The following is a 21,911-nucleotide window of genomic DNA, read 5'->3' on the forward strand; positions in this document are numbered from 1 at the left end:
TAAAAACAAAATATGTTTTTTTTTAAACAATAAAATATGCTTCTTTAGAGGTTATTACACTACTACATTTTTTTTTGTCAATTTAGCTCTATTGAAACATGAAAAATAATTACATGTAACGTTACTGTACTTTTCACTCACACAATGCACTCCTTCCTGAAAGAAGGTCCCTCCCCCAATTGAGACATCATACCGACTTCTGGACCTCATTAGATTGTTTACAGACGTGTCATCACATATTATCATCACATATTGTCATGTGTAGGAATTTAAACAAATATCATTGGGGGGATAAAATGTTTCCTGTTGCCGATGTGCAGTTAGAGGGTTAAAAATCACATTTATTGAATTTTCCACATGGTCTATATTAAAGGGCACTTAGTTTAATATAACAGGCATTTAAAATTAATTTCGTGGAATGACCTACAAAAAGATTTCACCTACTTTGTCTTGAATATTCTCCAGACTAACTCTATCATCTAATCTTTTTAGACTAATGCGTTCATTACTTGGAGCCTCAGGTGATATAACTGGATTTTCTGAAGGATCTCATTCATTCTATAAAATGTATGATATCACATATCCTCTTATTGATTCAAATAATAGGTCACATAATTGCAGAAGAGGTGATTTCTCTGAAACCTGCCTGCTAAAAGTTGTACGCCGTGTAGTAGTTTATGTCTCTGCAAATTGGGTTTCCACAATATGCAACCCGTGTCATTTTTGCAGAGGCCTGTCAGTATGGAAATGACGCGCTCGGGATCTTTGGCGAGACCATAAATGATTCTCTTGCTAACCACGGTGTTCTCATTGTTAGGATCAAGGAAAGGACAAGACAGCCCATTTGCTGCGGTCAGTGTTGTGCGCTCCGCAGTGTGTGAGAACAGTGAATGCTGATCTGAGAAGTCGGATAGTGCGATAGTGGGTTGGATAGTGGTCGCAACTCCGGGTTGGGAAGAGACAATTTCACAACAGTGACATCACCTCTGATCTGCGCATTTAGGCTACAATCCGTACAAGGTGGGACAGTCAGAAAATCACAAGCGCTGGGTCATCCTCGAGAAAAAGGGAAGCAGAGGGACACAAATGTGAGCGACACAGCGAGGTGCAGTGATTTCACAGGTGCAGTGAAATCAAACTGGCGGTTCTCTTAGGATGCAGAAGTCACCGGTGGAAGATGCAAACTTCCTCTCCAAATATTTCTTCTGGTAAGGAATTATATGTTTTCTTCATCTATGTGCCGGCTGATTTGACGCGTAAATAAACCATGGAATGATTTTCTAGACGTGGTTGCTAGATTTGGAGAGCGCACTGTTGTTGAAAGGGGACCAGGTCAGGTCAAGGCAGGTCCCAGGGATCTTACTTATTATTTTATAGATGTTTCAATGGTCACTTTTAGGGCAACTATGCACCATAGACAGTTTCTGTGTCCTGTTTTGCTCTGAGAGAAAATTCCAGCAGCCCTTTTGCGCTCCAGTGCGTCACGTGTCGATTGTCCTCCAACTTTCATAATGATTATCTTTGTATGAAATGTGTAATTGATACTAAACATCTTTCGTCATTTTTCAGGCGCGTAAAAGACTTCTACATTGTCATCTTGTAGCCTACAATAGGCCTACTCACCACACGCTTCCTGCCATTAGAAAATCCCTTGTCATCCCAAAACTCAGGATTGCCTATATATATATTTTAACAAATAGACATTAAGCTATCATTTAACTATCTATATAGCTATCTAAGATGTAGTAGGCCTAATTATCCAGCTACATACACTCTGCTATTTGCTTGCTGTTTGATTTTGTCACCCTATAGATACGACTGGGCGTTTGCTTAATTAATTTATACATTTATTGATTTGGCCGATCTGTGGTCAACTTCGGAGGACATTGATCTATGTAGGTACCCCAGAAGTAGGCTATATTCTATACACGCTGTATAGCCAACTCACTTGTTGTGAGTTTTCCACTGTGCAAAAACTGGTTGAATCAACGTTGTTTACATGTCATTTTAAAATCATGTTAAATCAACGTAGAAAAATGATTGGATTTGCAAAAAGTCCTAAACATGAGGGAATTTGGTATTTTTTTCATCCAACTGTTAACCTAAATCCAATGACATGGTGACATTTAAAACAAATGTAATGTTGAATTAAAATGAATTGATAACTACATCAAATGTAAATCAAAACAGGACTTTGAAATGATGTCTGTGCTCAGTGGGATAATGTGTTCGCTTGTGTGAGTGGAGAAATGTGATAGGAGTTTGTTACCAACCTAACCTCCTATACCCATTTGGTTGTTTTGCAGGTGGACATCTCCACTGTTGAGGAAGGGCTTCAGAAAGAATTTGGAGTTGACAGATGTTTATAAAGCACCATATTTTGATCTCGCAGACAATCTTTCTGAACGACTAGAAAGGTTTGTATCAGCCAAAGTGCCTCACTTTATGAAAATGTAAGGCACATTGGACTCATATTAAATTGATATAACCATTTTATAAATATTATTCTTAATCTAAATCAGAATCACAGACGTGTGCGGCATTGGAAGTTACTAAATACAAAATTAGAAACAAATTGGATTACACGCATGTAGGCACATACAGTAGCCTACTTAGAGAACCTCTTTTTACTTGTGTCTTATTCATTTGATTCCAGCCATATGAATGATATAGAACACAAAATATTTTGATAGAGGATTAGCCTAATGCTATATCAATATATCAAATTGAGTGCTCCTGTTGGCATTGTTGTTGGTCCTTTCTTTGTTGTTGTCTTGTTGAGTTGTGAGAGTTGATCATTTATGTTTCTTACTGCACTTTAAGTGTATTTACTGTAATAACCCCCCATTCATTCCACCGCCCATCCAATGATTAGCTAAGGAACTGGAAATTCTAGACAGACAACCCCAACCTTAAATATGGGATGCTTTTTGGTTGGAGGTGGACAGACAAACATAAACCTTAGCGTGTCCCAAACAAACACACTGGAGACGGGCTGGGCTCTCTTTCTCTAACGTCCTCTCTCAATCTCACTTTCTCTCCAATCTCTCTGTCCCTTTCCCTCTCTGTCTCTCCCCTTTCCCCTCACTGTATGTGCCCTCTCCTCTCCGCTCTGTCCCCGTTATTTAAGAGCAAGTAAATGTCACACCTTTGAGAGGATTGTAGAAAGAACAAAGAAAAAAGGGAAGGATCTTAGGCCACCCGTTAAATGCCACCCGTGTTTTCGCCCCCGAAACAATGCAAACACAACCCTTATCCTGCTGCGGGGGCCCCTATGAGGCGGGGGCAGGGGCAGCGTCACGGTAAAGGGTGCCAGCAGCCTTCTAAATGGGTGTAAAAGTCGACCTTTAAAAGGGCCAGATGCCCGGAGAGTGATAAATGACCGGGTCATTTTTTAAATCTGCCAAATACTGTTGGTAGCTGCATGGGAATTTGAACTTTACATTGAATTAACAGGTTGGTATGGTCCCTCAATCTATGATGCGCGCACATGTTCTCTTACACCCTCTTTCTCTGTCTCTCTTTCTCTCTCAATCTCTCACTGTCTCTCTCTCTCTCTCTACCCTCTTTCTCTGTCTCTCTTTCTCGCTCAATCTCTCTTTCTTTCTTTCTCTCTCTCTCTCTCTTTCTCTCTCTCTCTCTCTCTCTATCTCTCTCTCTCTCTCTCTCATTTTCACATTTTTTCATCCTCTCTGCTTTTCTCCTTCCCTCCTTGCTCTATTTTTCTCATAAATGTTGTCATCTTTTTCTCTTTCCTCGTTCTCCCTCATTTGTTAAGGTCTCGCACTCCGTTTAATAAGTTGACCAAATCACCCAGGTTATACATCAGTGCCCTGAACAATGTGCCCCTACTTTACTTTTACTGTTAGCTAATTTGTGTGTTTTTTTTAACAGTTTCTAACTCCTCTGGTCTGTGTTCTTGGTGTAGAGAATGGGACCGAGAAGTGGCATCGGCCAAGAAGAAGCCTCGGCTCTTGCGGGCACTCTCCCGTTGTTTCCTCTGGCCTTTTGTGTTCTACGGAATCCTGCTGTACTTTGGGGTGAGTCCATCTCTCCGCGTGAAGCACAGTTGGCCAACGGTTACCTGGAGAGGCTGCAGTTTAAAAGTCAGGTGTGTTGGAACTGGGCTGGAGCAAAAGCCTGCACACATCGTGGGCATCGGAGTTGGCCACGTTTGTCAAAAAGGCCTCCATACTTTATTAGTACGATACCAGATGATGAATCACTTTGTATTTCAAATGTAGGTCACTGTTTGGTTTTTATTATAGTGTTATTTCACCCAGCACCTAAATATACTGTGATACGCACATGACAATATCTCACATATGAGAACATGTCATGTATTGTGACAGCAGACGTGTTATACCATTGCTAGAGTTTTGTGTGTGATCAATTCCATTTAAATTCAGGAGGGAAATGGACATTTCCAATTAAATCATTTTTAAAAAGTGCCCATTTATTGTCAATGAGGAGTTGACAAGGAGTTCAAATTCACTTCCTAAATTGATGGAGAGAGTTGGAACTGGAATGGAACTGACCTCAACCCAACCCAGGCTGTCTGTTAGCCTGTTCTGTCCTGTACGTGTGTGTTACTTACTAGTGAATTAGTGGCATGACCAGAGTATGGAGAAGATGCATGTGTCACTGCAGTGTGAGTATCCCAGTGTCCCCGGCTCGGAGAGGAAGCTGACGTCAGTAGCAGGTCTTGCGTAACCTAGTGGTGTGGGGTGTTCCCCGTGGAACCTTCTAGGAATGCCCATCAGTTCAGTTCAGAGTTGATTGGAAATAAGACTAGAGGTATCAAGGTACATAGTTAAGACAATGATATCAAGCTGCCACTGAATTGTATTTTGTAGGATATATTCTGAACTCTTTACATCAATGTCTCTGGATGTTTTTTTCCCCTCTCTTTTCTTACAGGAGGCGTCGAAGACAGTGCAGCCCCAGCTCCTGGGTCGTATAATCGGCTCATTTGACCCCATCCATGCCCCTGAGCGGGAGCAGGGTTACTACCTAGCCCTGGGTCTCTGTCTTCTCTTCACTGCTCGCTTCCTGCTCCTGCAGCCAGCCATCTTTGGACTGCACCACCTGGGCATGCAGATTCGCATCGCTCTCTTCAGCCTCATCTATAAGAAGGTGTGGGGGGAGGTGGTGTGTGTGTTTGTGTGGGCAGGGTGTGGGTGTGTGTGTATGGGCACATCTTTGGCATGCCACCACCTTGGCAGGCATGAAGATCTACATTGCCCTCTTCAGTGTAGCCAGACTCTTGTGTGAGGGTCGGGCTGTGTGGCTGCAACACCCTCTTAGTGTCACACTGCAGCCTCTCCTGCTACAGCTTTTTAACCCTTTGTGTCTGTCCTAACCCCTGACCTTTGACACCTCAGACTCTGAAGCTGTCCAGCCGGGTCCTGGACAAGATCAGCACAGGTCAGCTGGTTAGCCTGATGTCAGCCCACCTCAACAAGCTGGATGAGGTAAGAACCACCAACTCATCTGCTGTACTAACCCTAAGCTCAACCTCAATAATCTTGATGAGAAGTAAGGACCCAAGTAATCTACTTATTAACTGTCAGTTTACCAGTTTAGTCGACTGAGAATGCATTCTCCTCTATAACAATGATATCAAGAAGAGCATTGTATTATGTCAGAAAGCGTGATTTTCTTCACCGTTGCATAAGAGTGACGAAACACGTCAGAAGACAATGGGGGAAGAGTTTCAGTGGTGAAAATGGGGGATTTGAATGAGCCAGTTAGTTAGGGGATAGTTAGGTGGCCATGGTGGTGTGAGGGGACCAGGCTGAAGGGACCAGGTTGAAGGGGCCAGGTTGAAGGGACCAGGCTGAAGGGGCCAGGCTGAAGGGGCCAGGTTGAAGGGGCCAGGCTGAAGGGGCCAGGCTGAAGGGGCCAGGTTGAAGGGGCCAGGTTGGGCCAGTATTGCGTAGTCAAGGGCAGGAGTGACATTTTGCAATCTCAACTACTTTGAATCAGTGTTGCATCGTCATCCAAACACCAAGCTATGCTTTCTACGAATTGAGACACCACAACACTAGCTGTGCTCCCTTGAATATCTCCCAATTGAACTATGTGGTAACAAAAACCTGCAGCATGGGCCGAATCCCAGCTCGAGATACACACGCAGCCAGGCAACTCCAACCTCCCTGTAAAATCATACATCATGCAGATGTCAATGTGAGAAGGACGTAAAAAATGTGAGTCACACTCTGAGCACATTTCTCCACTCCTGTTAGGCTTGAGCATGAGTCTTATGTCAGTGCTCAGTGGCAGAAAACAAGTGAAGCCAGCCGTTTGTCAAGCCAACATGGGATGAGAGGGGTGTGTAATTTAGCCGTAGCTAGGCTAGTGAAGGCTGAACGTTAGGAGTCCTAGAGCAGGGGTGTTGAATGTCAATACACTCTGCTACCTGCTCCTAGGCAATTATCACCTGGATTGGATGTGGCCTCAAACTCTCACTTGTTCCCAAGCTCTCTCTTCTCCTCTCTTGTGGCTTAGCCCAAAGCTATCTCTACGAACTAGCAGGAGTTTACATTGCCAAGCCCTCCAATCTAGGCTTTTTGGATAAAGGAGAAGACGGTTAACACTTCGGGCACTCTGAAACAAATCTCACATGTGAGCAGGCCAGCTAGATTGTATTGTTTTATTCAACTTCATATTCATCATCTCCAGCACCACCCCAACATCAACATATGTGATCCACTGTCTCTTTTCAGTCTTATGTCCTACAATTTGAAATGGTGTTTTTTTACATTGGATAAAGGTACAGACTCAGATCTTCAAAATGGCGTATCATACACTGTAGTTAGAGGAAACATGGGGAAGTAATGCTGCCTTCAAAGTTGAGCAATTTATAATCCAATTTAGAAGAAAAAGGCATTCGAACGTTTAGATTTTCACACTTGCTCTACATCAATCCTTGGGAATCATACTGAATATTTAGAAAAGGAATCATTTCACCAAATTGCCAACATCGATTCTCTGAACATTATTTCACCAGGTTCCCAGATTAGCCAAACCAAAAATGGTTGTATAATAAAGATAACCTTCACATTGATCAGCTACAGTGATGTTCTTTGTTTATGCCCATTTAGCATCATTTACACCCTCTAAAGCCTTAGACCCACCCGTCTCTTAAATAATTCATATTGAAACACATGTGAATGTGGCCACGTGCTAAAGCAGTGAGGTAGTGTTTAAAAAATTGTAGTAGCCTACAATTAGGACAAATGTCAAACACATAAAGGCTTAGGTAAAAAAAAATATCTAGACCTAGGCCTATATAGTTCAAATGGTGCCGGAAGAAATGGCAGCAGTTTTACAGGCGCCCAACCAATTGTGCTATTATGTATTCTTAACTTATTTTGAACATAATGTTTCTGCAACCATATCTTACGGTAAAAAAAGAGGTTCTGATATCAGGACAGCGATCACTCACCTCAGATTGGACGAAGATTTTTTTCTACAACAAGCAGGACGCACAGGACATTCTCCAAACACCCGACAGGGCCGACATCCCCGTTATTTGCAAGAGGAAGCGACGCAGCTATAGAGGACAAAGAGCCGGATGTCTCGTGAGGACCCGCAGAAGGTGAGTGGGAAAGCTGCCGTTACCGTTACTCGCCAACGTGCAATCATTGGACAATAAATTAGACGAGGTACGATCACGAATATTACCTATCAATGGGACATCAAAAACTGTAATATCCTATGTTTCACGGAATCGTGGCTGAATGATGACATGGATATTCAGCTAGCAGGATATACACTGCACCAGCAAGATAGAACAGCACACTCCGGTAAGACGAGGGTGGGCGGTCTGTGCATATTTGTAAACACAGCTGATGCACGAAATCTAAGGAAGACTCTAGATTTTGCTCGCCTGAAGTAGAGTATATTGTGATAAATTGCAGGCCACACTACTTGCCTAGAGAGTTTTCAGCTATACTTTTCGTGGTTGTTTATTTACCACCACAGACAGATGCTGGCACTAAGACCGCACTCAGACAGCTGTATAAGGAAATAAGCAAACAGGAAACCACTCACCCAGAGGCGGCGCTCCTAGTGGCCGGAGACTTTAATGCAGGAAAACTTAAATCAGAACTACCAAATTTCTATCAACATGTTAAATGTGCAACCAGAGGGGGAAAAATTCTAGATCACCTGTACTCCACACACAGAGACGCATACAAAGCTCTCCCTCGCCCTCAATTTGGTAAATCCGACCACAATTCTACCCTCCTGATTCCTGCCTACAAGCTAAAATTAAAGCAGGAAGCACGGGTGACTCGGTCTATAAAAAAGTGGTCAGATGAAGCAGATGCTAAACTACAGGACTGTTTTGCTATCACAGGCTGGAACATGTTCCGGGATTCTTCCGATGGCACTGAGGAGTACACCACATCAGTCACTGGCTTTATCAATAAGTGCATCGAAGACGTCGTCCCCACAGTGGCTGTACGTACATATCCCAACCAGAAGCCATGGATTGCAGGCAACATTCGCACTGAGCTAAAGGGTAGAGCTGCCACTTTCAAGGTGCAGGACTCTAACCCGGAAGCTTACAAGAAATCCTGCTATGCCCTGCGACGAACTATAAAACAGGCAAAGCGTCAATACAGGGCTAAAATTGATTCATACTACACCGGCTCCAACACTCGTCTTATGTGGCAGGGCTTGCAAATTTTTACAGACTACAAATGGAAGCACAGCCGCGAGCTGCTCAGTGACACAAGCCTACCAGACAAGCTAAATCACTTCTATGCTCGCTTTGAGACAAGCAACACTGAGGCATGCATGAGAGCATCAGCAGTTCCGGACGACTGTGTGATCATGCTGTGTGATCATGCAGGGCCAGACGGATTACCAGGACGTGTGCTCCGGGCATGTGCTGACCAACTGGCAGGTGTCTTCACTGACATTTTCAACATGTCCCAGATTGAGTCTGTAATACCAACATGTTTCAAGCAGACCACCATAGTCTCTGTGCCCAAGGACACAAAGGCAACCTGCCTAAATGACTACAGACCCTTTGAAAGGCTGGTAATCGCTCACATCAACACCATTATCCCAGAAACTCTAGACCCACTCCAATTTGCATACCACCCAAACAGATTATGCAATCTCTATTGCACTCCACACTGCCCTTTCCCACCTGGAAAAAAGGAACACTTATGTGAGAATGCTATTCATTGACTACAGCTCAACGTTCAACATCATAGTACCCTCAAAGCTCATCATTAAGCTAAGGATCCTGGGACTAAACACCTCCCTCTGCAACTGGATCCTGGACTTCCTGACGGGCCGCCCCCAGGTGGTGAGGGTAGGTAGCAACACATCTGCCCCACTGATCCTCAACACTGGAGCTCCCCAGGGGTGCGTGCTCAGTCCCCTCCTGTACTCCCTGTTCACCCATGATTGCATGGCCAGGCACGACTCCAACACCATCATTAAGTTTGCAGATGACACAACAGTGGTAGGCCTGATCACTGACAACAACGATACAGCCTATAGGGAGGAGGTCAGCGACCTGGCCGGGTGGTGCCAGAATAACAACCTATCCCTCAACATAACCAAGACTAAGGAGATGATTGTGGACTACAGGAAAAGGAGGACCGAGCACGCACCCATTCTTATCGGCGGGGCTGTAGTGAAGCAGGTTGAGAGCTTCAAGTTCCTTGGTGTCCACATCAAAACAAACTAGAATGGTCCAAACACACCAAGACAGTCGTGAAGAGGGCACGACAAAGCCTATTCCCCCTCAGGAAACTAAAAAGATTTGGTATGGGTCCTGAGATCCTCAAAAGGTTCTACAGCTGCAACATCGAGAGCATCCTGACCGGTTGCATCAACTCCTGGTTGATGGCGTTGCTCTGCCTCCAACCGCAAGGCACTACAGAGGGTAGTGCGTACGGCCCAGTACATCACTGCGGCTAACCTGCCTGCCATCCAGGACCTCTACACCAGGCGGTGTCAGAGGAAGGCCCTAAAAATGGTCAAAGACCCCAGCCATCCCAGTCATAGACTGTTTTCTCTACTACCGCATGGCAAGCGGAACCGGAGTGCCAAGTCTAGGACAAAATGTCTTCTCAACAGTTTTTTACCCCAGGCCATAAGACTCCTGAACTGGTAAACAAATGGGTACCCGGACTATTTGCATTGTGTTCCCCCCCCAACCCCTCTTTTACGCTGCTGCTACTCTCTGTTTATCATATATGCATAGTCACTTTAACTATACATTCATGTACATACTACCTCAATACCAGTGCTTCCGCACATTGGCTAACCGGGCTATCTGCATTGTGTCCCGCCACCCTCCACCCGCCAATCCCTCTTTTACGCTACTGCTACTCTCTGTTCATCATATATGCATAGTCACTTTAACCATATCTACAAGACAAGTACAGTGCGGCAAAAAAGTATTTAGTCAGCCACCAATTGTGCAAGTTCTCCCACTTAAAAAGATGAGAGAGGCCTGTAATTTTCATCATAGGTACACTTCAACTATGACAGACAAAATGAGAGAAAAAAATCCAGAAAATCACATTGTAGGATTTTTTATGAATTTATTTGCAAATTATGGTAGAAAATAAGTATTTGGTCAATAACAAAAGTTTATCTCAATACTTTGTTATATACCCTTTGTTGGCAATGGCAGAGGTCAAACGTTTTCTGTAAGTCTTCACAAGGTTTTCACACACTGTTGCTGGTATTTTGGCCCATTCCTCCATTCAGATCTCCTCTAGAGCAGTTATTTTTGGGGGCTGTTGCTGGGCAACACGGACTTTCAACTCCCTCCAAAGATTTTCTATGGGGTTGAGATCTGGAGACTGGCTAGGCCACTCCAGGACCTTGAAATGCTTCTTACTTCTTCCTTCGTTGCCCGGGCGGTGTATTTGGGATCATTGTCATGCTGAAAGACCCAGCCACTTTTCATCTTCAATGCCCTTGCTGATGGAAGGAGGTTTTCACTCAAAATCTCATGATACATGGCCCCATTCATTATTTTCTTTACACGGATCAGTCGTCCTGGTCCCTTTGAAGAAAAACAGCCCCAAAGCATGATGTTTCCACCCCCATGCTTCACAGTAGGTATGGTGTTCTTTGGATGCAACTCAGCATTATTTGTCCTCCAAACACGACGAGTTGAGTTTTTACCAAAAAGTTATATTTTGGTTTCATCTGACCATATGACATTCTCCCAATCTTCTTCTGGATCATCCAAATGCTCTCTGACTAAATACTTTTTTGCCCCACCCTACATACTACCTCAATCAGCCTGACTAACCTGTGTCTGTAGGTAGCCTCGCTACTTTTATAGCCTCGCTACTGTATATACCCTCCCTACTGTTATTTTTCAGTCTTTTTACTGTTGTTTTATTTCTTTACTTACCTATTGTTCACCTAATACATTTTTTGCACTATTGGTTAAAGCCTGTAAGTAAGCATTTCACTGTAAAGTCTACACCTGTTGTATTTGGCACACATGACAAATAAACTTTGATTTGATTTGATCATCAGATCCTTTGAGTAACTTTGGTTCAGGTCATGTTACGATATGAAAAAAGGAATCTAGCCATAGAGCATGTTTCTGTCCTGCCATTTGGAGCAGGACATGTAATGTCCATCGCCTTTTCATTTCAAAAGTCGGGTTGTGTCCAGCCCAGGGGATGATTTCACATCTCTGGGAGGAAGGACGTCAACATTGCACAGCAGCTGAAACCTGGTTCCATCTGAGTGAAAGCTCCTTGGCTACAACAACACCAGGCTCCAGACAATTAAAGCTGGAAAGGAGGAAAACAGACAAAAATACATAAGACATTAAAACTTGCATACCAGCAATAACATTAATTGACCCCCAAGTCCAAGCAATAAGCTCAAAGTACAAAGACAAAATACCTGAAGTGTTGCTTGTTCACCCTCGATCATCTCGCAGTTGCAAATGAGAACTTGTTCTCAACTAGCCTACCTGGTTAAATAAAGGTGAAATAAAAAATAAAATTAAAAAATCTCCTTCACTCAATATGGCGTCTACAGACATGGCAGCTCTGCTTCTACCTCCAAAGCAACTTTGCAGTATTTATTTTTTTGTGTTATTTCTTACATTATTAGCCCAGAACATTTTTTGTGTTATTACATACAGCCAGAAAAATATACAAGCATTTCGCTACACCTGCAATAACATCTGCTAAATATATGTATGTGACCAATAAAAATAGATTTGATTGGATTTGTACAGTATGTGAAAATTGCGCATTTCTATGTTTTGTAGTAAAGAAGATAGGGGAAGATAAGTGTTTCCAATGACACCATCGTGTGATTTTAACCAATTATGAGTAGGCATTACCTACTAATGTCCTACTAATTGGTTGATGATATCATTGGAAATACTTGTTTATGACAAAACATAGAAACATGCCATTTTCACATATGTTGATGTTGGGGTGGTGCTGGAGATGATGAATATGAAGTTGAACATTTTAGAAATGTCCCTTTAATGCTAACAATCTGTTTTGAGAAACTATGTTTATGAATTATGATTCAGTTATTATGCATTCAGAAAGTATTCAGACCACTTCACCTTTTCCACATTTATTTATGTTACAGCCTTATTCTAAAATTGATTAAATCTACACACAATACCCCATAATCACATACCAAAAACAGGTTTTCAGACATTTTTTCAAATGTATAAAAAATAAACAACTGAAATATTACATTTACATAAGTATTCAGACCCTTTACTCAGTACCTTTGGCAGCGATTACAGTCTCGGGTCTTCTTGGGTGTGACACTACGAGCTTCGCACACCTGTATTTGGGGAGTTTCTCACATTTTTCTCTCCAGATCCTCTCAAGCTCTGTCAGCTTGGATGGGGAGCATCACTGAACAGCTATTTTCAGGTCTCTCCAGAGATGTCTGATCGGGTTCAAGTCTGGGCTCTGGCTGGGCCACTCAAGGACATTCAGAGACTTGTCCCGAAACCACTCCTGTGTTTTGTCTTGGCAGTGTGCTTAGGGTCATTGTTTAAGTAAGGAGGAAAGGCAATAAATAGGCCATAGTGGCGAAGTAATTACAATTGAGCAAATAACACTGGAGTTATAGATATGAAGATGTGCAAGTAGAAATACTGGTTTGCAAAAGAACAGAATTTTTTTTTTTTTTTAATATTGGGATGAGGTAGGTAGTAGGTTGGATGGGCTATTTACAGATGGGCTGTGTACAGCTGCAGCGATCGGTAAGCTGCTCCGACAGCCAATACTTGAAGTTAGTGAGGGAGATATAAATCTCCAACTTCAGTGATTTTTGCAGTTCGTTCCCAGTCATTGGCAGCAGAGAACTGGAAGGAAAGGCGGCCACATGAGGATTTGGCTTTGGGGATGACCAGTGAAATGTACCTGCTGGAGCGAGAATGCTATGGGTGGGTGTTGCTATGGTGACCAGTGAGCTGAGATAAGGCGGGGCTTTACCTAGCAGAGACTTGTAGATGACCTGGAGGCAGTGGGTTTGGCGGAAAATATGTAGCATACAGGTCGCAATGGTGGGTAGTATATGGGGCTTTGGTGACAAAACGGATGGCATTGTGATAGAGTGCATCCAATTTGCTGAGTAGAGTGTTGGAGACTATTTTGTAAATGATATCGCCGAAGTCAAGGATTGGCAGGATAGTCAGTTTTACGAGGGTATGTTTAGCAGCATGAGTGAAGGAGGCTTTGTTGCGAAATAGGAAGCTGATTCTAGATTTAATTTTGTATTGGAGATGCTTAATATGAGTCTTACAGTCTAGCCAGACACCTAGGTATCTATAGTTGTCCACATATTCTAAGTCAGAACTGTCCAGAGTAGTGATGCTACGATGGCGGGCAGGTGCGGGCAACGATCGGTTGAAGAGCATGCATTTAGTTTTACTAGCATTTAAGAGCAGTTGGAGGCCACTGAAGGAGTGTTGTATGGCATCGAAGCTCGTTTGGAGGTTTGGTAACACAGTGTCCAATGAAGGGCCAGATGTATACAGTATGGTGTCGTCTGCGTAGAGGTGGATCAAAGAATCACCCGCCGCAAGAGCGACATCATTGATATATACAGAGAAAAGAGTCGGCCTGAGAATTGAACCCTGTGGCACCATGATAGAGACTGCCAGAGGTCCGGACAACAGGACCTCCGATTTGACACACTGAACTCTATCTGAGAAGTAGTTAGTGAACCAAGCGAGGCAGTCATTAGTGAAACCAAGGCTGTTGAGTCTGCCAATAAGAATGCAGTGATTGACAGAGTCGAAAGCCTTGGCCAGGTCGATGAAGACGGCTGCACAGTACTGTTTTTTATTGATGGTGGTTATGTTATCGTTTAGGACCTTGAGCATGGATGAGGTACACCTGTGACCAGCTCAGAAACTGGATTGCATATAGGTACGGTGGGATTCGAGATGGTCGGTGATCTGTTTGTTCACTTGGCTTTCGAAGACTTTAGAAAGGCAGTTGTCCTGTTGGATCGTGAACCTTCACCCCATTCTGAGGTCCTGAGCGCTCTGGAGCAGGTTTTCATCAAAGATCTCTCTGTACTTTGCTCGGTTCATCTTTCCCTTGATCTTGCTTTGTTTCCCACTACCTGCTGCTGAAAAACATCCCCACAGCATGATGCTGTCACCACCATGCTTCATCGTAGGGATGGTGCCAGGTTTCCTCCAGACATGACGCTTGGCATTCAGGCCAAAGAGTTCAATATTGGTTTCATCAGACCAGATAATCTTGTTTCTCATGGTCTGAGAGTCCTTTAGGTGCTTTTTGGCAAACTCCAAGTGGGCTGTCATGTGCCTTTTACTGAGGAGTGGCATCCGTCTGGCCACTCTACCATAAAGGCCTGATTGGTGGAGTGCTGCAGAGATGGTTGTTCTCCTGGAAGGTTCTCCCATCTCCACAGAGGAACTCTGGAGCTCCGTCAGAGTGACCATCGAGTCCTCGGTCACCTCCCTGACCAACACCCTTCTCCCCCGATTGCTCAGTTTGGCCAGGCGGCCAGCTCTAGGAATAGTCTTGGTGGTTCCAAACTTCTTCCATTTAATAATTATGGAGGCCACTGTGTTCTTGGGGACCTTCAATGCTGCAGAATTTTTTTGGTACCCTTCCCTAGATCTGTGACTCCATACAATATTGTCTCGGAGCTCTACGGAGTTTTCCTTTGACCTCATGGCTTGGGTTTTGCTCTTACATGTACTGTCAAGGAGGCTTGCAAACCGAAGAACACCATCCCAACCGTGAAGCATGGGGGTGGCAGCATCATGTTGTGGGGGTGCTTTGCTGTAGGAGGGACTGGTGCACTTCACAAAATAGATGGCATCATGAGGGAGGAAAATGATGTAGATATATTGAAGCAACATCTCAAGACATCAGTCAGGAAGTTAAATCTTGGTCTTAAAATGGGTCTTCCAAAATGACAATGACCCCAAGCATACTTCCAAAGTTGTGGCAAAATGGCTTAAGGACAACAAAGTCAAGGTATTGGAGTGGCCATCACAAAGCCCTGACCTCAATCCTACAGAACATTTGTGAGCAGAACTGAAAAAGCATGTGTGAGCAAGGAGGCCTACAAACCTGACTCAGTTACACCAGCTCTGTCAGGAGGAATGAGCCAAAATTCACCCAATTTATTGTGGGAAGCTTGTGGAAGGCTAACCGAAACGTTTGACCCAAGTTAAACAATTTAAAGGCAATGCTACTGAATACTAATTGAGTGTATGTAAACTTCTGACCCACTGGGAATGGGACGAAAGACATAAAAACTGAAATAAATCATTCTCTCTACTATTGTTCTGACATTTCGCATTCTTAAAATAAAGTGGTAATCCTATCTCACCTAAAACAGGGAATTTTTACTAGGATTAAATGTCAGGAATTGTGGAAAAACTGAGTTTAAATGTATTTGGCTAAGGTGTATGTAAACTTCCGATTTCAACTGTACTTTCTTTGGTTTGCAAGCCTCCTCCTTTTTCCTCCAAACATAAAGATGGTCATTATGCCAAACAGTTCTAATTTTGTTTCATCAGACCAGAGGACATTTCTCCCAAAAGTACGATCTTTGTCCCCATGTGCAGTTGCAAACCGTGGTCTGGCTTTTTTATGGCAGTTTTGGAGCAGTGGCTTCTTCCTTGCTGAGTGGCCTTTCAGGTTATGTCGATATAGGACTCGTTTTACTGTGGATATAGATACTTTTGTGCCTGTTTCCTCCAGCATCTTCACAAGATCCTTTGCTGTTGTTCTGTTATTCTGGGACTTTTCACACCAAAGCACGTTCATCTCTAGGAGACAGAATGTGTCTCCTTCCTGAGCGGTATGACAGCTACGTGGTCCCATGGTGTTTATATTTGAGTACTATTGTTTGTACAGATGAATGTGGTACCTTCAGGTGTTTGAAAATTGCTCCCAAGGATGAACTAGACTGGTGGTCTACTATTTTTTTTCTGAGGTCTTGGCTGATTTCTTGTGAATTTACCATGATGTCCAACAAAGAGGCAGAGAGTTTGAAGATAGGCCTTGAAATACATCCACAGGTACACCTCCAATTGACTCAAATTATGTCAATGATTTATTTTATTATTTCATTATTTCATGAATATCACTAACAGCAACAGAATAAACAAAATTGTAATTACATACCTAGAGTAGAAAATAGGAGAATATTTTCTCTCATGATGTCAACTTTATTTCTCAACTTCTAATATTGAGCTAATTACACTCACTAGAGCTAATTACACTTACTGGAGATAATTACACTCACTGGAGTTAATTAAACTCACTGGAGTTAATCACATTCACTGAGGTATCTCACATAGGCTTAGAAAAAGCACCTGCGAATAGTTGACCAGTGTGGCAAGTGCCGCTGGCTGCTGGTGAGCTTTCCTGAATTGGACATACATTTTTGCCAACACATGGCTAACCTTTGTTTGACCGGCGTAACAGCTTCTTTTAGTGAAAATGTGTTTGGAGTCACCTTTCTAGCTAATAGGCTATATAAGAGTTTACACTTCCTCTTCCAATTATAATGTGGGGAGGTCAAAATTCTGAAAAACTATTATTAACTACTATTTTAAAATGTTGATTACTTCTCTTTGCCATTATCATTCACCTGATTGTAAAACAACAACAACAAAAAGTTTTTTTGCTAATGTATTACGGGGTCCCTGGGGTGCCGATTTGCCTGGGAGGGTTGAAGACCCATGGTGTAAAATATGTATTGTAGATTTGTCGTTACATATATATTTTTGTTGTGCTTGTGTTTGTGTGAGTGTGTTCTGTGTACATATAAATGTTACTGCGTGTTTCTTCTCTTCATACATTCATGTGGATGTGTGTTGCAGAGTCTTGGCCTGGCCCACTTTGTGTGGATCACCCCTCTGCAGTGCATCCTGTGTGTGGGGTTGATCTGGGAGCTGATCGAGGTGAATGGTTTCTGTGCCCTGGCTGCCCTCACCCTGCTGGGCATCATACAGGCTTGCCTCTCTCAGAAGATGGGGCCTCACAGGTGGGTACTGGCTGGTCAAAAGAATAGAATGCACTCACACACACACACACACACACACACACACACACACACACACACACACACACACACACACACACACACACACACACACACACACACACACACACACACACACACTGTGCACTCTAGATGGGTCTGTACAGGACAGGTATCTCTGATCTCCACCACTGATCTCATCTTACCCACATAGAACAGAACGGCATGGCCTGTGCCCCTGAGAAATGTCAACAAAGTAGGAATAACTGCCTATTCAGATGGGCACAACTTTCACTGTTCCATACAAAACTCTTTTGATCCAGAAATAAATCTTGTTAATTAACATCCAAACCTGTTAAGTCTTCATGTTTATGTTCTCAGCCATCTCTCTGAAGTTGAAAAGTCTCATTAATTGTATCAATATGGTGTGTGTCTCTTATTTTGTGTGTGTGTGTGTGTGTGTGTTTGGGGGGGTCCTATGATCAGGCAGAAAAGAGCAGGGTTAATCAGCAGGCGTCTGGCTCTGACCTCAGAGATCGTAGAGAACATCCACTCAGTGAAGGCCTACGGCTGGGAGGAGGTGATGGAGACCATCATCAAGAACATCAGACAGTAAGACACACACAAAACACTCCATGACCTAACTATAACCGAATACTGTACATAAACAGAGACAAGTGATCTTACAAGCATTTGGTGGTTCCAGCCCTGAATGCTGATTGGCTGACAGCCATGGTATATCAGACCGTATACCATGGGTATGACAAAACATTTATTTTTACTGCTCTAATGACTTAGTAACCAGTTTATAAAAGCAATAAGGCACCTCAGGGGTTTTTGGTATATGGTATATACCTCGGCTAATGGCTGTATCCAGGCACTCCACGATGCGTCGTGCCTAAGTAACAGCCCTTAGCCGTGGTATATTGGCCATACACCCCCCCCCCCCCCCCCCCGTGCCTTATTGCTTAAATGTCCAAGGCAACAATCCCAGAGCTATAGGGAAAGTGGTCATGCTTTGACTCTGTTGTAATACTCTGACGTGAAAAGTCATGTTAGCAACAGGTACTTATCTATCTAAGATCTTCTTGGAACTAAAAACTGTTAGTTTGGATAGATGATCTGTGACTCTCATTAATGAGATTCCCATCAAGATAATTTTGCTTCAATTCCTTTAAATATGATTCAAAGCTCAAAGGAAGCATTAATTGCACTCTATGATCATGACACATGACTTTCACAAACAAAGCCAATCAGAGCAACAATCCTGCATTGTGAAGTCCAGTTAATCAATGGAGAGCTCTATCCTTGATGCATTATGTTTTTTGGTTATACAGTCCTTGAGTAAATTGCCAATGTTCAATGTTTAATCCCTGTCTGATTTGGGAGAATGTGGGGCTAAATCCATAATTAGATTTCCCTGTGGCTGTTTGTCCCCCCCCCCTCTCCTCTCCCTCCCCTCCCAGGGATGAGATGACGCTGACGAGGAAGATTGGTTCTCTGCGGTACTTCTACAGTGCCTCCTACTTCTTCTCTGCCATCCTGGTCATTGTGTCAGCTATCGTGCCCCACGCCCTCAGCAAGGTACTTTCCCCACTGGTCTATATATATTTATTTAAAATATAATTGACTTGTGATGTTTTTTATGTTGTGAGTATTTGTTTTGTGTTTTTTATTGTTGACAAAGTATGACAAATTATTTTCCCCTTGGGGATTAATAAAATACCTTTTCTTATCTGTTTCACACGTAGACACCAGTATTGTGGTGGATATAATGAATATGAGGTAAAACATCTGTGAAATACTTCTCTTGGGGATGAATCACATACAATCTGAATGGTCTTTCCAGGGCATCATCCTGAGAAGTATCTTCACCACAGCCTCTTACCTCATGGTGCTCCGTATGACCCTCACCAGACAGCTGCCTGGCTCCATACAGATGTGGTACGACACCCTGGCGCTGGTCACAAAGATAGAGGTGAGGCGGTTATGTATACTTGGGCATGGGAGGAAAAGACAGATGGGGGGGGGAGGATGGAGGGAGGACAGGGGGAGGTGTGAGGGATGGATGGGGTTTCAACGTTCCATTCAGATGCGGTACAGTACGCTGGAACATTGGGTCACCGTCGAAGTGGGAATTTAACTTTGGTAGAGTCCAGTAGAGAGAGGGCTGTAATAGTTGGGAGTTGGGTTGGAGAAGCACATGTTGTAGGCATGTTGTAGTCTGTATATAATGTATATAAATTTGCATGTGGAATGTACAGACTTGAGGAGGTGGAGGGGAAATGAGTGCTTGTTAACAGAGGTTGATGATAACTCTGTTTTTGTCATTGTCAACTCTTGTTTTGTCAGTGTCCCCGAAGGTTATGTCAGTGTCCCTGAATGTTATGGCACTGTCCCTGAAGGTTATGTCACTGTCCCTGAAGGCTATGGCACTGTCTCTGAATGTTATGGCACTGTCCCTGAAGGCTATATCATTGTCCCTGAAGGCTATGTCAGTGTCCCTGAAGGCTATGGAACTGTCCCTGAAGACTATGGCACTGTCCCTGAAGGCTATATCATTGTCCCTGAAGGTTATGGCACTGTCCCTGAAGGCTATGTCATTGTCCCTGAATGTTATGGCACTGTCCCTGAAGGCTATGTCAGTGTCCCTGAAGGTTATGTCAGTGTCCCTGAAGGCTATATCAGCATCCCTGAAGGTTATGTCACTGTCCCTGAAGGCTATGGCACTTTTCCCTGAAGGCTATGGCACTGTCCCTGAAGGTTATGGCACTGTCCCTGACGGTTATGGCACTGTCCCTGAATGTTATGGCACTGTCCCTGAAGGCTATGTCAGTGTCCCTGAAGGCTATGTCAGTGTCCCTGAAGGCTATGGCACTGTCCCTGAAGGTTATGGCACTCTCCCTGAAGGTTATGGCACTGTCCCTGACGGTTATGGCACTGTTCCTGAAGGTTATGTCAGTGTCCCCGACGGTTATGGCACTCTCCCTGAAGGTTATGGCACTGTCCCTGACGGTTATGGCACTGTCCCTGAATGTTATGGCACTGTCCCTGAAGGCTATGTCAGTGTCCCTGAAGGCTATGTCAGTGTCCCTGAAGGCTATGGCACTGTCCCTGAAGGTTATGGCACTGTCCCTGACGGTTATGGCACTGTTCCTGAAGGCTATGGCACTGTCCCTGAATGTTATGGCACTGTCCCTGAAGGCTATGTCAGTGTCCCTGAAGGCTATGGCACTGTCCCTGAATGTTATGGCACTGTCCCTGAAGGCTATGTCAGTGTCCCCGAAGGCTATGGAACTGTCCCTGAAGGCTATGGCACTGTCCCTGAAGGTTATGGCACTGTCCCTGAAGGTTATGGCACTGTCCCTGAAGGTTATGGCACTGTCCCTGACGGTTATGGCACTGTCCCTGAATGTTATGGCACTGTCCCTGAATGTTATGTCAGTGTCCCTGAAGGCTATGTCAGTGTCCCTGAAGGTTATGTCAGTGTCCCTGAAGGCTATGGCACTGTCCCTGAAGGTTATGGCACTGTCCCTGAAGGTTATGGCACTGTCCCTGAAGGTTATGGCACTGTCCCTGACGGTTATGGCACTGTCCCTGAATGTTATGGCACTGTCCCTGAATGTTATGGCACTGTCCCTGAAGGCTATGTCAGTGTCCCTGAAGGCTATGTCAGTGTCCCTGAAGGCTATGGCACTGTCCCTGAAGGCTATGGCACTGTCCCTGAATGTTATGGCACTGTCCCTGAAGGCTATGTCAGTGTCCCTGAAGGCTATGGAACTGTCCCTGAAGGTTATGGCACTGTCCCTGAAGGTTATGGCACTGTCTCTGAATGTTATGGCACTGTCCCTGGCGGTTATGGCACTGTCCCTGAATGTTATGTCACTGTCCCTGGCGGTTATGGCACTGTCCCTGAATGTTATGGCACTGTCCCTGAATGTTATGTCAGTGTCCCTGAAGGCTATGTCAGTGTCCCTGAATGTTATGGCACTGTCCCTGAATGTTATGTCAGTGTCCCTGAAGGCTATGTCAGTGTCCCTGAAGGCTATGGCACTGTCCCTGAAGGTTATGGCACTGTCCCTGAATGTTATGGCACTGTCCCTGAATGTTATGGCACTGTCCCTGAAGGCTATGTCAGTGTCCCTGAAGGCTATGTCAGTGTCCCTGAAGGCTATGGCACTGTCCCTGAAGGCTATGGCACTTTTCCCTGAAGGTTATGGCACTGTCCCTGAAGGCTATGGAACTGTCCCTGAAGGCTATGGCACTGTCCCTGAAGGCTATGGCACTTTTCCCTGAAGGTTATGGCACTGTCCCTGAAGGCTATGGCACTTTTCCCTGAAGGCTATGTCAGTGTCCCTGAAGGCTATGTCAGTGTCCCTGAAGGC

General features: G+C 44.0%; 1 protein-coding gene across 1 annotated transcript in view; it reads left to right on the top strand.

Annotated features, from left to right (window-relative positions):
• The first annotated feature begins 786 nt into the window (after window positions 1-786).
• The window catches only part of LOC115124429 (cystic fibrosis transmembrane conductance regulator-like), an 88,220-nt gene continuing 67,095 nt past the window's right edge, over window positions 787-21,911 (top strand). Inside the window, exons 1-9 of the mRNA XM_065022377.1 lie at window positions 787-1,208; window positions 2,307-2,417; window positions 3,929-4,040; window positions 4,921-5,136; window positions 5,385-5,474; window positions 17,366-17,529; window positions 18,013-18,138; window positions 18,993-19,110; window positions 19,376-19,504. Coding sequence (XP_064878449.1) covers window positions 1,156-1,208; window positions 2,307-2,417; window positions 3,929-4,040; window positions 4,921-5,136; window positions 5,385-5,474; window positions 17,366-17,529; window positions 18,013-18,138; window positions 18,993-19,110; window positions 19,376-19,504 — 1,119 coding nt within the window. The 5' untranslated portion in view covers window positions 787-1,155. The remainder of the gene's footprint in view (window positions 1,209-2,306; window positions 2,418-3,928; window positions 4,041-4,920; window positions 5,137-5,384; window positions 5,475-17,365; window positions 17,530-18,012; window positions 18,139-18,992; window positions 19,111-19,375; window positions 19,505-21,911) is intronic.

This window comes from Oncorhynchus nerka, linkage group LG9a (genome assembly GCF_034236695.1).
Source record: "Oncorhynchus nerka isolate Pitt River linkage group LG9a, Oner_Uvic_2.0, whole genome shotgun sequence".
Taxonomy (NCBI): Eukaryota; Metazoa; Chordata; class Actinopteri; order Salmoniformes; family Salmonidae; genus Oncorhynchus; species Oncorhynchus nerka.